At 37.2% G+C, this 12,817-nt stretch overlaps 1 protein-coding gene across 1 annotated transcript; it reads right to left on the minus strand.

The window, feature by feature from the left end:
• Nucleotides 1–2,622: 2,622 nt before the first annotated feature.
• On the minus strand, nucleotides 2,623–12,496 carry LOC107679812 (calpain-1 catalytic subunit-like). Its single transcript, XM_016475493.1, has 13 exons — nucleotides 12,398–12,496; nucleotides 11,882–12,153; nucleotides 11,141–11,213; nucleotides 10,930–11,048; nucleotides 10,709–10,842; nucleotides 10,274–10,448; nucleotides 9,958–10,029; nucleotides 8,362–8,447; nucleotides 6,992–7,066; nucleotides 6,749–6,909; nucleotides 3,603–3,769; nucleotides 3,479–3,490; nucleotides 2,623–3,344 (listed from the first exon to the last, which is right to left on the minus strand). The coding sequence occupies exons 2-13, from the start codon at nucleotides 12,116–12,118 to the stop codon at nucleotides 3,111–3,113; spliced, it is 1,545 nt and encodes a 514-aa protein (XP_016330979.1). The 5' UTR covers nucleotides 12,119–12,153; nucleotides 12,398–12,496; the 3' UTR covers nucleotides 2,623–3,110.
• Between the last annotated feature and the right edge of the window lie 321 nt (nucleotides 12,497–12,817).

Raw genomic sequence — 12,817 nt, forward strand, 5'->3', positions numbered from 1 at the left:
GACCAGCATAAACCAGCAAAGGACCAGCTTAAACCAGCATCAAAACATACCTAACCAGCATATGCTGTTTTTTTCAACAGGGAGGGTACTCTCCAAAATGGCAGAAGACGGTAACTCAGGGAGAAGAATTGTTGAATAAATTATGTTATTATTGTTTTCTTTGTGCACAAAAAGTATTCTCGCTGCTTTGTAAAATTACGTTTGAACCACTGATGTCGCATGGACTATTTTACCGATGTCCTTGCTATGTTTCTGTGCCTTGATCGTGGTAATATCCTTGCTGTCTATGGAGGGTCAGACAGTTCTCAGATTTCATCAAAAAGATCTTAATTTGTGTTCTGAAGATGAACGAAGGTCTTACGGGTTTGGAACGACATGAGGGTGAGTAATTAATGACAGAATTTTCATTTTTGGGTGAACTAAACCATATGTGTATGTTGTTACCAGAATTATCGCATAGTTCATATTTAAAAGCATGGTTCACCCAAAAAGGAAAATTCTGTCATCCTTTACTCACCCCAAGTTGTTCCAATCCTGCATGAGTTTCTTTCTTCTCTTTTAAGATATTTTGAAAAATGTTGGTAACCAAACAGTTGACGGTAGCCATGGACTTCCATAGTATCATATGAAAAAAAAAAAAATACTATGAAAGTCAATGGTTACCGCCAACTGATTTTTCATTTTTGGGTGAACTATTTATTTGACTTTTTAACAGCTTGTTGCATTATTGTGGATGTGTGTGCATATATTGATAATAAGAGATGGCACAGTCTAGCCAGGCTTATGAGTTTTTGTATACATGATTTTTATAGATGCAACAGAAGCACTAAAACCTGAAAGGCTACATTTATGAGATTACACTGAGAATCAGCTGCGGTGACACAGCACAGATGGCTTCACTTTTAATGGCTTTTAATGGGGTTTAACCCCAGCAAACTCCATGACCTGGCAGTCCTCTGCAGGGTGCAGAGAGATGTTAACAGCTGATGTCCAGCAGTAAGAGCCTGAGGGCTGACCGGTCACATTCTGAAGCAATGTAGAAGGCTACTAACCGGTGTTCCATCTCAAGGGCCCAAAAATGGGTGGTGAAATTAGATTTTTTAATTGCATGTTCTATGAAGCCAACACATGACCAAAAGCACCATTTTAAAGCACAATATTAAAAGGAAACTTCATTATCGTTATAATTTGTAAATGAGTTCATATATGCAAAGCAAAACCTTATTTAAATTAAACAGTGTAAATGCCAGAATGTACTTAGAATTTCCCTCTAGCCAAAACTATAAAATTAAATGTTACTGTATTATGTGTTTTCGTCACATAACCAATGGGTAGCTGCAGCTCTGTTTCATATGTCTTACTAGTTTCTTTATGAAGCAGGTCTGGAAATCCTCATTCAGATAGATATCCTGCTTTTTTTGTGCTTGTGTTGGCAGAGGAGGTCAGAGGTCACCCGAGGGTCAAACTTTCTAAAGTGACATCAACCAAGGGAATAATCAAGATAAATTCAGTTTTTTGGAAAAAACTGACTGACTGTGCAACTTTAAGTTCCTCAGGTCCGCATTAATTATGACACAGAAAGCTGACATAAAATGCAAAACATGAAAACAAGTAAATTCTGTACACGTGCAATGGCTCAGTGTGCTTTGTGTGTTGTGTCAACATACACACGTTGTGATTGAAGAGGCTCATGCATGCAAGCGGGAGGCTTCTTAGGTCTGTAAAACATTATCTAGAGTTTAAAAACCATCCTTACACCATCCGCTTGACTAGAAAATATATGTTACTCCATATAATACAATTACATTTTTAATAATATCTCAATATTAATAATTTAATAATCACTTTAAATAGTATCTTCCAATTCTTTTGTTCCTTCTAACACCCCATTTACACCTGGTTTTACACTTGGGTCCATATGAGGTGATGCAGTATGAGGTAAACATTTCAAGCCCTTCCAAAATTAATCTACTAGTGGTTACTTATCTACTAATATAGTAAAATACTATATTTAAATTATTTATATTTTGCATGAAAACAAATGAATTTAGTTACAGTACAATGGGAAGATTTTTTTCCCCTTGCCGTTATAATACTGTAGTTAAGGGGTGTCCAATCCTGCTCCTGGAGGGCCAATATCCTGCAGAGTTTAGTTCCAAATAACCCCCTTACACACTTAACAATAACACACTTGCCTGGAAGTTTCGTGTGAGTCTGAAGACCTTGAGTTTTGGTCCATGTGTATTTAATTAGTGTTGGAGCTTTACTCTTCAGGACAGTGGCCCTCCAAGATCAGGTTTGTACTGCATACCAACAGGGGCTCTGTGACAATAACCAGCCAATCTCTGAAACACTTTGTTTCAGTCATGATTTTGGTACAAAACCAGAAATGCTCCCTTGAAATCTGACTCGTACCTCGGTCCACCAAGGAGACGCATTTGAGACTCACGTTACAGGTGTGCACAGCGATACTTCTCGGCTGACAACTTGTGTTTTGTATCACAAGAGAAGGAGCTCAGTATCAGCTGTGAACGACACTCCTGTGCTCGCACGTTTCTGTGTTGCGACACCAATTATTTATTTAGTAAATTACTGCCCTCTAGTGTAAGAAAATCTGATTAATTAAAGTTTTTAATAATATGTGTCGTTATTATTGTTTGGTAGTGTACATTTCAGAATTGTGCTGTATCACTTGAAGACATACTTAAATTTGACCGTTGAGTAGCATATTAATTAGGCTTCATTCACTCATTCATTCATTCATTCTGACTTTCTGAATGGCTCAGCACTGAAATGTCATTTAAAACCGTTGGTGACTGACTGACCTGACCCATACAGTTACAGTGAGACAGAACATCAAAAACCTCACAAATAAACAACAATGGTAACATTAATGTCACAGCTCACAGATTAACAAAATATTGAAGAGAAGGGGTGTATGAGAAAAAGAAAAACAGTATAACCAGCTTGGTTACTCCAAATCCTATTTGAGTGGTTACAGAGATCAAAAATCTAGACTGGTAAACTGGTGAAAGTAGTAGGAGGGTGACCAGACCATGAACTGTTAAAGTGTTATTTTTAGCAAGACACTTATAGTATTTATAATAACCTCACACATATGTCATTGCAGGTTTATTTTTTCTCCTATGCGATTCAGTCTTTGTGAAGATGGACAGCATGAATTTTGCACACTCATTAGGATGGAAAGTAGAGGGCACAATGAGATACTCTCCTGGTTCAAGCTTGAAGAATTTCATCACATGTCTTGTATTGATGAAGTTCCCACTATCTTCCACAGAATTTCTGCGGTAAAAGAACTTGGCAGAGAACTTCTCATCTTTCATCTAAAGAAGAATTAAATATAATCAGTTTATTTTATACATATTATACATATAAAGTAATTTATTTATTGACAAAGCAAGACACATGTGGTTATAGTGTTTTTAATACTATTGAGCTTGAATTGTATTGTACTTTCCTCTGGTGGTATCTGTTAAAGTAGAAAAACATGGAACACACACCATTAATAAGTGGAAATGACTGGAATTACTGCATTCAGTGAGATTTTCTGCGAGTCTAGTAGAGTCATTGTTAATACTGACCAGATAAACATTGAAGCCAATGGAGTAGTTAGAAACAAGACTTCTGTATCTGTTCTCATGGATCTGCATGAGGGACACCAGTATGTTTTCAGGACACTGGCCACTAGCACATTCCTCATCAAGCTCCTCAATCCTCATCCAAAACTGAGGGTTCGTCCAGAAAGAGTCTACAAGACATCCATTGAATCAGAGCTCTGTGGTACATAGAGTATACACACATACCGTATACACACACACCATATGGCCATAAGTATGTAGACACCCTAAAATCACAATCAAAGTATGTAGACACCCTAAAAGCACAATCATATGATTTAAAGCACAATCAATGCTTGTTCAGCATTTAATTCAAATACCCTGGATCATTAATTTCATGTTGCATATGTATGTTGTATCTAATACTGTATTTCTATTAATAAAGTATTAATGCTAGTAGTCAAGTCAAGTCAAAATTTATTTCTATAGCACATTTAAAAGCAAAAGAGTTGCTCCAAAGTGCTGTACAACAAAACACAGAACATATAAAAAGCATTCAAAGGAAACATGCATCATATGAAAAATAAACATCAGAACAATCAGAACAATTTGACATCAAACCCTTAAACTAACCGTAATCTCATACGATGCGATTTCAAGTTTTCTTTTCTCTTTGGAGTGTTACAAGCTGTTCATGAATAGATAAGATCCCTAAAGTTGCAAAGACTAAAGTCTCAAACCCAAAGAGATATACTTTATAAATTTAAGACTCGTCCACGCCCTCCTAAAACGCCTCATTTAAACACGCCCTCACATGTCTACGTCACTGTGTGGTTAGATTTGCATAACACGGCCCAAATGTTTACGCAAAGAAAGAAGGCGTGACTTTGATTCTCGCTGTAGTATTGTTGCCGGCCGCCGCCGCCGCCATGTCGTGGAAACGCTGTGTGTTTCGTTGTGAAAGCGAAACTACTTGGTTTGGCCTTCCAAAAGAGGACACAACTAGAAATCAGTGGTTAAGTTGTATTTACAACACTGTTCCAGAACAGTTCAACCCAAATATTCAGATGTGTGCAGCACATTTTATGGAGGACTGTTTCCTGATCCTGGAAGAGTAGACTACAATGACGGCTGCTCTGACTCACAGACTGTAAGTACGTTTTCATTTAAAGGATTTGCCACTGATGATTCAAACGCGAGTTTTGGGCAGTGTAGAGTAGTGCTTGTTTGTTTGTCATTTCTCCGATCACAAATGCAGACATGGTTTTATGTTTACGCGGCGCAATATGCAACGCAACGCATAAAAAGACAGTATAAGTCATTATAATCAGTAATTATGTCCCCACTGGATGCAACAAATGCCTCGTTTATATTGGGTTTTATTGGTTTTGTCACAGTATGGTAAGGGGCGTAACATTTCCGTCACACGCTTGAGGTATTCGGCCAATCCCAACGCACTGGATAGCTGGCCAATCAGAGCACACCTCGCTTTTCAGAACGATGAGCTTTGTAAAAATCGACGCATTTCAGAAAGGTGGGGCATAGAGGAGAAACAATAATGTACAGTATGTGGAAAATAATGTGTTTTTTGAACCTTAAACCGCATAAACAAATTTCATTACACCAAGTATGACCCCTTTAATCAAAAGCCAGAGAAAACAAACAAGATTTGAGAACAGATTTAAAACTGGCTAGTGAAGGAGCAAATGTCACATTTTACAGGCAAACTATTCCAAAGTTTTGGAGCTGCAGTTGAAAAGGCCTGACCACCAGAGCTGATCCTCCCTATACGCAAAATACGCAAGCTGCGTAGGGCCCCCGAAACACCAGGGGGCCCCCTTGCTCTCAAAGATGATTTAATTAACAAATGTGTTTCGTTAATTTGTTCATAACCACTCATACCCCACGCCAAGCCCACCCCCCAACACCGACACAGTTTTGCGTAGGGCCCACAGAAGTCTAGGATCGGCACTGCTGACCACCCTTGGTTTTCCATTGACAACATGGGACAGTTAAGAGAAGCTGATTACTATACCTAAGTGCTCTTTGAGGAGAGTAAGGAATCAGAAGATCACTAATGTATTTTTATGCAAGACCAGATAAAGCATTCTACACAAAAACAGCTATTAAAATCAATTCTAAACTTTACAGGAAGCCAATGTAAAGATGTTAAAATTGGAGAAATGTGTTCCCTCTTTTTTGTTCTAGTAAGAAGCCTTGCTGCAGCATTTTGGACAATTTGCAGGTGAAAGATCGCCGTTTGAGGCAGGCCACAGTAAAGGGGATTACAGTAGTCCACGCATGATATTATGAAAGCATGGATTACAGTCTCCAAATCTTTATGGAGCAAAAACCGTTTCACTTTCGCAATTGATCTCAGATGGAAGAAACAGCCCTTTACCACTGTGCTAATTTGTTTCTCAAAGTTGAGTAACAAATCAAACGTAACCCCACGATTTCTTACATAAGGTCGTATACTGGCAGAGAGAGACCCTAAATTAAAAACAGATGAAGACCTTGAGTGGCCTAAAATCAGAATTTCGCTTTTGCTTTTGTTTAATTGCAACAGTTATTAGCCATCCAACATTTTATCTCCTCAAAACAGTCGTAGAACACACCCAAAGAATCACTACTCTCAGTTTTTGCTGGAAGATAGAACTGTGTATCGTCAGCATAGCAGTGGTAGGAGATCTTATATTTCTTAAAAATGTCACCCAAGGGAAGCATGTAAAGTGAAAAGGGAAGAGGGCCTAAAATGAACCCTTGAGGCACACCGCATGACAAGGAAAACGACGAAGAAGAAAACTTCCCAATGCTCACTGAGAAGGTCCTGTCTTTGGTGTAAAAAGCCAACCACTGCAGAGCGACACCCTGAATACCTACCACCTTTTCCAACCGATGTAACAGAATACTATGATCAATTGTATCGAATGCCGCACTTAAATCCAACAAAACAAGCACCGTATATGAACCAGTATCGAGAACTTGCAAAAGGTCACTGCTAACCTTCAACAATGCATTCCATGCTGCGCAGTGATCTAAAACCCGACTGAAAAGTACCTAAAACATTGGACATACTGATATAGGAATTCAACTGATGATAGACAACTAGTCTGCATGAATATCTCTCTCTCTCTCTCGCTCTCTCTATGCATTTATATATGAGCTACCTTTATTATTGATGCAGCCACCAGCTGTAGTCCCAGATTCCCAGATACCATTGTAGTGTGTAGTTGTCCAAATACATTTAGAGGAACTGTCCAGAAAATCAGGTCTGAGGCAGCAAATATCAGTGTCTTCGAAGTTTTTGGTGAAGTCCTCCATTGACATCCTGCAGTAAAGTATGTTACTGAAAACATTTGATTCATGTTTAATGCAGTGAGGTCACATGTAAAACTACAGTTAATACCCACCAGAACTCCCCATCATTGGCCAAAGAACGACACTTTGTTCGCTCCTTCTCACTCACTTTGTTCCACAACGGTGACCTGAAAGTTATACAACAGCGTATTAAAATATTACATGGGCTTGTGCTACATGAGTAACAAGTAATGATGAGGAAATAATATAGCAAATAAAGCTGAAAATCCTGGATATCCATTGAGAGTATATTCAGGTGAGTATTACTGCAAATAGCTATATTTTACCTTTTCATCACTTAAGAAATTAATATGCTTCTTGTGTATTTTATGTTAGTATTTCTCTAAAAGATTATAGCTTGCTTTTCAATGGCACCAAAATAATACGTCTACCATGCTGAATACCATATTAATTTATTTTTCTTGGGTTATTTTTTCCACAATATCACAATTTTAATACATTTTGAAAAATTGCACTACTGGGGTTTTGTGTGGATGGTGCCTTTTTTGGCATTTTGCTAAATTTATTACAAAATATATCAGGTGTTCTTTTGTTCTTTGACTTTTTTCTTTCTTTTATCAAAATAATAAAAAAAAATTTAAGTCATGAAATTGCTCATTACAGTCTTGTTAATCAGTATTCACACTAACAGAGATTAAATCATCAAGCGCTGTTGGTTTTTCGTTTGCTTGAAAAACCAACACCAAAGTTCCATCACCAACGGTCACTGTCATTCATATCACCGGAATTTGCTAACTCTCATTCACTGAATGACTATATGAATTAATGACTTTCTATTGTCTTTGTGACAGGTTGCCTTTAGTCAGACTTTTGTAATAGGCTTTCCCTTTATCAAACAAAAGCAGTGACATCATTTTTTTGGTGGGGAAAAATTACAAAAGCACAAACATTGATTAGTTTTAGGAAAGGAGTTGTTGTGAGGTTTTGTTCTGTAGTCTCCTTAAAACATTCCAGTCTGTTAAAATGACAGAAATCTGTATGACAATTTCAAATATTGTTAAATGAAGTTCCAAACATATAAGAGAAGCCTAATCACTCGGTCCTGTCAATCATTATTTCAAGCGTATAATAAGCAGCAGTCACTGAGCCGTCTCAGTGACAATTATTCCGGCACCCCACAAATATAATATCTATATAATATGACGAGGACGTCATGATGAAGATGTACTGTGTAGCACGACTGAGCCATTCTATTAAGCTACATTTAGTTTTAAAGATCTACTATTTGTAAGTTAAGCAGTTAACTTTGTTGTTTAGCATACTAAAAACCTAATACAACTCTCAAACCTCTTCAAGAATCCAAGTAACAAAATAGTCGTGAATTATCCAGTGTTACAAACAAACAATGTCACTTGATCAATGTTGTGATTGGTCAATCTATATAGTTTTTTGTGAGTCTTACTTGTCACTCCAGGCACCGTTCCACTCGTCTCTTCCCCACGGATTCAACACTCTCACCAGCCTCACTGGTTTTTCTTGGCATGTTACCTGTTACATCGTGACATGTTATTCAAAACTCTTCAAACCCTTATCGTGGGTTGCTACTTATTCTGGATGTCACCTAAACTCAGAATATCCCATAGGTATTTCACCAGGATCATTATGAAATATCCTTTTACCACAGGACTGAACTGTCTGTACACAATGCTTTGAGGACAAACATTATTTCAAGAAACTATTCTTGCAAAACCACAGACTTGACGTAACAGGGATGAATACAAATGTACAAAGGACATACTAAAGTGTGGAGCTCATCTGGAGCCGAGGGCAATTAGTAAATATACACTGGTGTACGCTATTACAACAACAGTTAACATCAGAACAAAGCGTGCCTGTTGTTGCTAAACACCTTTTTTAAATATTATAAGCCTGTCAATATGGATGGATTATAATTATATAATAACTAAGTATTAACTATGAAAATCAACCTCATGCTTAATGAAAACATTCCCATTACATGTGAAAACAGGTTCCAGAACAGAGCCTTGAGGGCGCTACTTGGGAATGCAACAAAAAGTAAAGTGCAAGGAGTTTTAAAACAAAGTCTCAGTTAAAATGAGTTAAAATGATTGAATTAAAAATTGTTTATGGTGAACAAACTCAGAAAAGGTTGCAGTTGTCAAACCACTAAATTTTGACATTTCTAAAGGGATTCAAGCTTTTTTGTTATGGAATTGTCAGGAAGGAACAATTATCAACCTACCTGTATCTATCAATCATCTGCTACACCGCAAACGCCAACATATTACTCCTATTTTAATGGCTCTAAATTGGTTGCCGGTTCATCATAGAGTCGATTGTAAAATATTGATGTTTGTCTTTAAATCCCTTAATGGTCTTGCACTCTCGTACCTGTCTGAACTTTTAAATCTGAACACATCAGTCAGGTGTCTGCGGTCCGCAAACAATTGCTCTCTAGCTCAGCCTCGAACACGACTGAAGTCAAGAGGGGTTCGTGCATTTGCCGTTGTTGGACCTAGGCTCTGGAACAGTCTTCCTCTTTATCTGAGATCCCTGTCCTCTGTACATGAGTTTAAATCGAAGTTAAAGTCTTATCTTCTGGCCCGAGCTTTTTAGCAATTCTTAATTATGTTCTATTTATGTTTATGTCTTATTGCTTTCTTTCTTTATCTGTATCTTAGTTTTGTATTCTGTAAAGCACTGTGGTCAACTCCTGATGTGTTTATTTGTGCTATATAAATAAATGAAATGAAATGAAATGAAATCTAAATGTGTATGGCCACTGACATTTTAATTTTTCCAAATTGTACCTTAAACACATTTCTGAAAGGAATTTTGTGAAAAATGTCAAACGTCAAATATGCAAATGGTTGAGAATAAATTGCTTAATTCTGAATTATAAGAAATGAAGGGATGTGTTCCTTAAAGCAACGCTGGAATGCAGTTGATCTAACTTGCTATTAAAAACTTGGGTTATTTTGAAAGCTATGTAATCTGATGGTACTGTGATCTGACAATTAATTATGTGCAGACTTACCTTAAAAACCCCCGTCACTGTATATGCATGGCCTTGAACAATACCATTGGGTAATACATTCTCAGATTTTTCCTGATATGGTTTGAAAAACATACATATCATATTAGTAATGCTGCCAAAGTGAAATATGTAGCAGGAAATAAAAAAAAAAGATTGTTTTATGTATTACATTGTTGTAAAACATTTGACCATTCATTTAGATTTAGTTAAACTTTAATGCAAAACCTAACAAAATTCTTCAATGACAGTGACTTAGATGTCATGATGATAATATCTGTTACAGTAATTAAAGATCAAGCCTGAGGTCACCACCTACCCCCTGATGGGAGCCACAGGCCATCAGAGCCTTAGATTTGGCTGCACGGTCCATCAGGTTCCACAAATCAATAGCAGGTTTTTCTAGTTCAATGCACACGTGGATGCCACCAGTGAAGTCTAGCAGAGCTTCAGATACACGACCAGCATCCATGTCAGCATAGGAGCCGCACACCCTATAAAAGGCATTCTACATATCAAGTATATACTAAACATGCTGTTGAAATACTTAAATTTTTGATGATTATAAAATGACTGTTATTTTTGTGACAATGTAAGATGGCAAATACTTCCATCTGTAAAGCACCTTTAAAATCAGGTTACATACAAAACATTTACTGAAGGCCATGAAGTCTTGGTGAAATCATTTAATAAATAAACAATCTGATGCATAATTTGAAGAAAAATAATTTTACCACAACATACTGGTACCTACTTGGCATAAGCTTTCTCCAGTAATGCAGGCCAAAACTCATTAGATGTTTTTGAAAGAACAAAAACGAGTTTGCCATTGATTGTTGGAAGTTTGTCATCAATGACCACGTCAATCCATTTCCCAAACCGCCAGAACTATACAAAATAAGCACAACATAAGGCTTAAGGGCTGATGTAATTTTAATCAGCATTCATTTATACTGAAAAGACCAAAGAACTCACTCTGAAGTGAAATATCCCTGCATAATCTTTACCAAATGACTGGTCAGCTGGCATGACCTGGTCCATGATGTCCTTCTGAAATGTTAAAGCACCAACTGAAGCAAGAAACCAGCAGTTTCCTGAGGAAAAAATTAGCAAAACTAGTGTTTCAATGAGTTGACCAAAGGCTTCCTGGTGTATATGCCTACTAGAAATACATAAATAAACATACCTAAATAAGATCCTTGGGAATAGTCAAACCGGGACACCCCCTGTACAATGATCTGAGGGTCTGACACTATTTTCTAAAAAAAAAAAAAAAAGATTGTGAAAATACCGAGAAACTTGGCCCAATGATTTAGGAATACCAGAAAAGGACATTTCAATTCAGATAATGCACTTTGGGTCTTCCCACAATTGTAAATCAAAAATGCTGAGAGATGTCACAGGTGAACCTGTTCTGACAAGTCAAGTCAAGTCAAGTCAAGTCACCTTTATTTATATAGCGCTTTTAACAATACAGATTGTGTCAAAGCAACTGAACAGCATTAATTAGGAAAATAGTGTCAATAATGCAAAATGACAATAGTAAACACAAATTTTTTCAGTTAAAGACAGTTCATCATTGAATTCAGTGATGTCAACATCCAGCTCAGTTTAAATAGTATCTTTGCAATCAAGTCAACGGTATCGCTGGAAATGAAGTGTCCCCAACTAAGCAAGCCAGAGGCGACAGCGGCAAGGAACCAAAACTCCATCGGTGACAGAATGGAGAAAAAACCTTGGGAGAAACCAGGCTCAGTCGGGGGGCCAGTTCTCCTCTGACCAGACGAACCAGCAGTACGGAAAAATCAATTTAAAAAAAAATCAATCAATCAACAAGCCCTAAGAGACATTCTGCAGTACTTTACAATGATTCTTTCAAACAAGTTACTGAAGGACTGAAGATGGAAAGTGAATACAGGTAACTTACTGATGGTCTCAACCACTCGATTTGGTCCAGATCCAATTTAAGTTTGTTCTTTGGGTCAATGGAGCTGCTTTCTGGAGGGAACTTGTCATCAACAAATCTCTTTTGATTGGTGATGCAGCTCTTCTTCAACTCCTGGTAGTCCTGATCCAAGAATTTCAAAGGGTCGTCGAGAGTGCCCGTGTTGTCATTTGGTGTGGATTCATTCTTGGGTTTCTTGTTTACACGAGGTGGAGGCATTTTTTCAGTTGCAAAAGTCTGTTTCTTCGGATAAACTATAATGAAAAACAGATGAAGGCGTCACGTCTGGTGATATGTCACACCACTATGTTATGCTATGTTTTGTTTTCAAAGACCTAAAAGATAAGGGACTCTAGACTTGTTTGACTAGTTTGGGAGTGTAATCTTGCCCCTTTGAAAAATATATCTTGATAGTTATTCAGAGACATACAATATAATTAGTGGATAAGCTCAATTTTGAAGATATAGTATATTTTACCTTCAAGGATAACAACTTACCTAAATGAGCAGTCTTCTCCTACTAGATTTGATTACTCTCTTTGTTCTGCCCTATGGCTCTGGAATTCTGTGCTCACACTGAATGATGTTTTCAGGAAGTGTGCAGTGCTTTGCTCTGCAGGGTACGTCACGGCACAGGTATACCATTGCGCAAAAGATTCCAAATTCCTCCCACCACTGTTGTATAATTTACATAACAGTAAATTCCACCATGTATAGATTTAACTCAACATAGAAAGATAGCAATATAAGCAAATAAAAGCAGTTTGAATCGCAAATGTCTTACAATTAACTTAGAATGAAAAGTCAGTGTTTATATAATAGATAATTAATAAAGAAACTGCATCTGATTGGTCCTAAAAACAGTTAAAATTATATGAGATCATGAAAATACAGAAACTCAAGCTACTGATCTCTTCA

The sequence above is a fragment of the Sinocyclocheilus anshuiensis genome, unplaced genomic scaffold (assembly GCF_001515605.1).
Source record: "Sinocyclocheilus anshuiensis isolate Anshui unplaced genomic scaffold, SAMN03320099.WGS_v1.1 scaffold676, whole genome shotgun sequence".
In the NCBI taxonomy this organism is placed as follows: Eukaryota; Metazoa; Chordata; class Actinopteri; order Cypriniformes; family Cyprinidae; genus Sinocyclocheilus; species Sinocyclocheilus anshuiensis.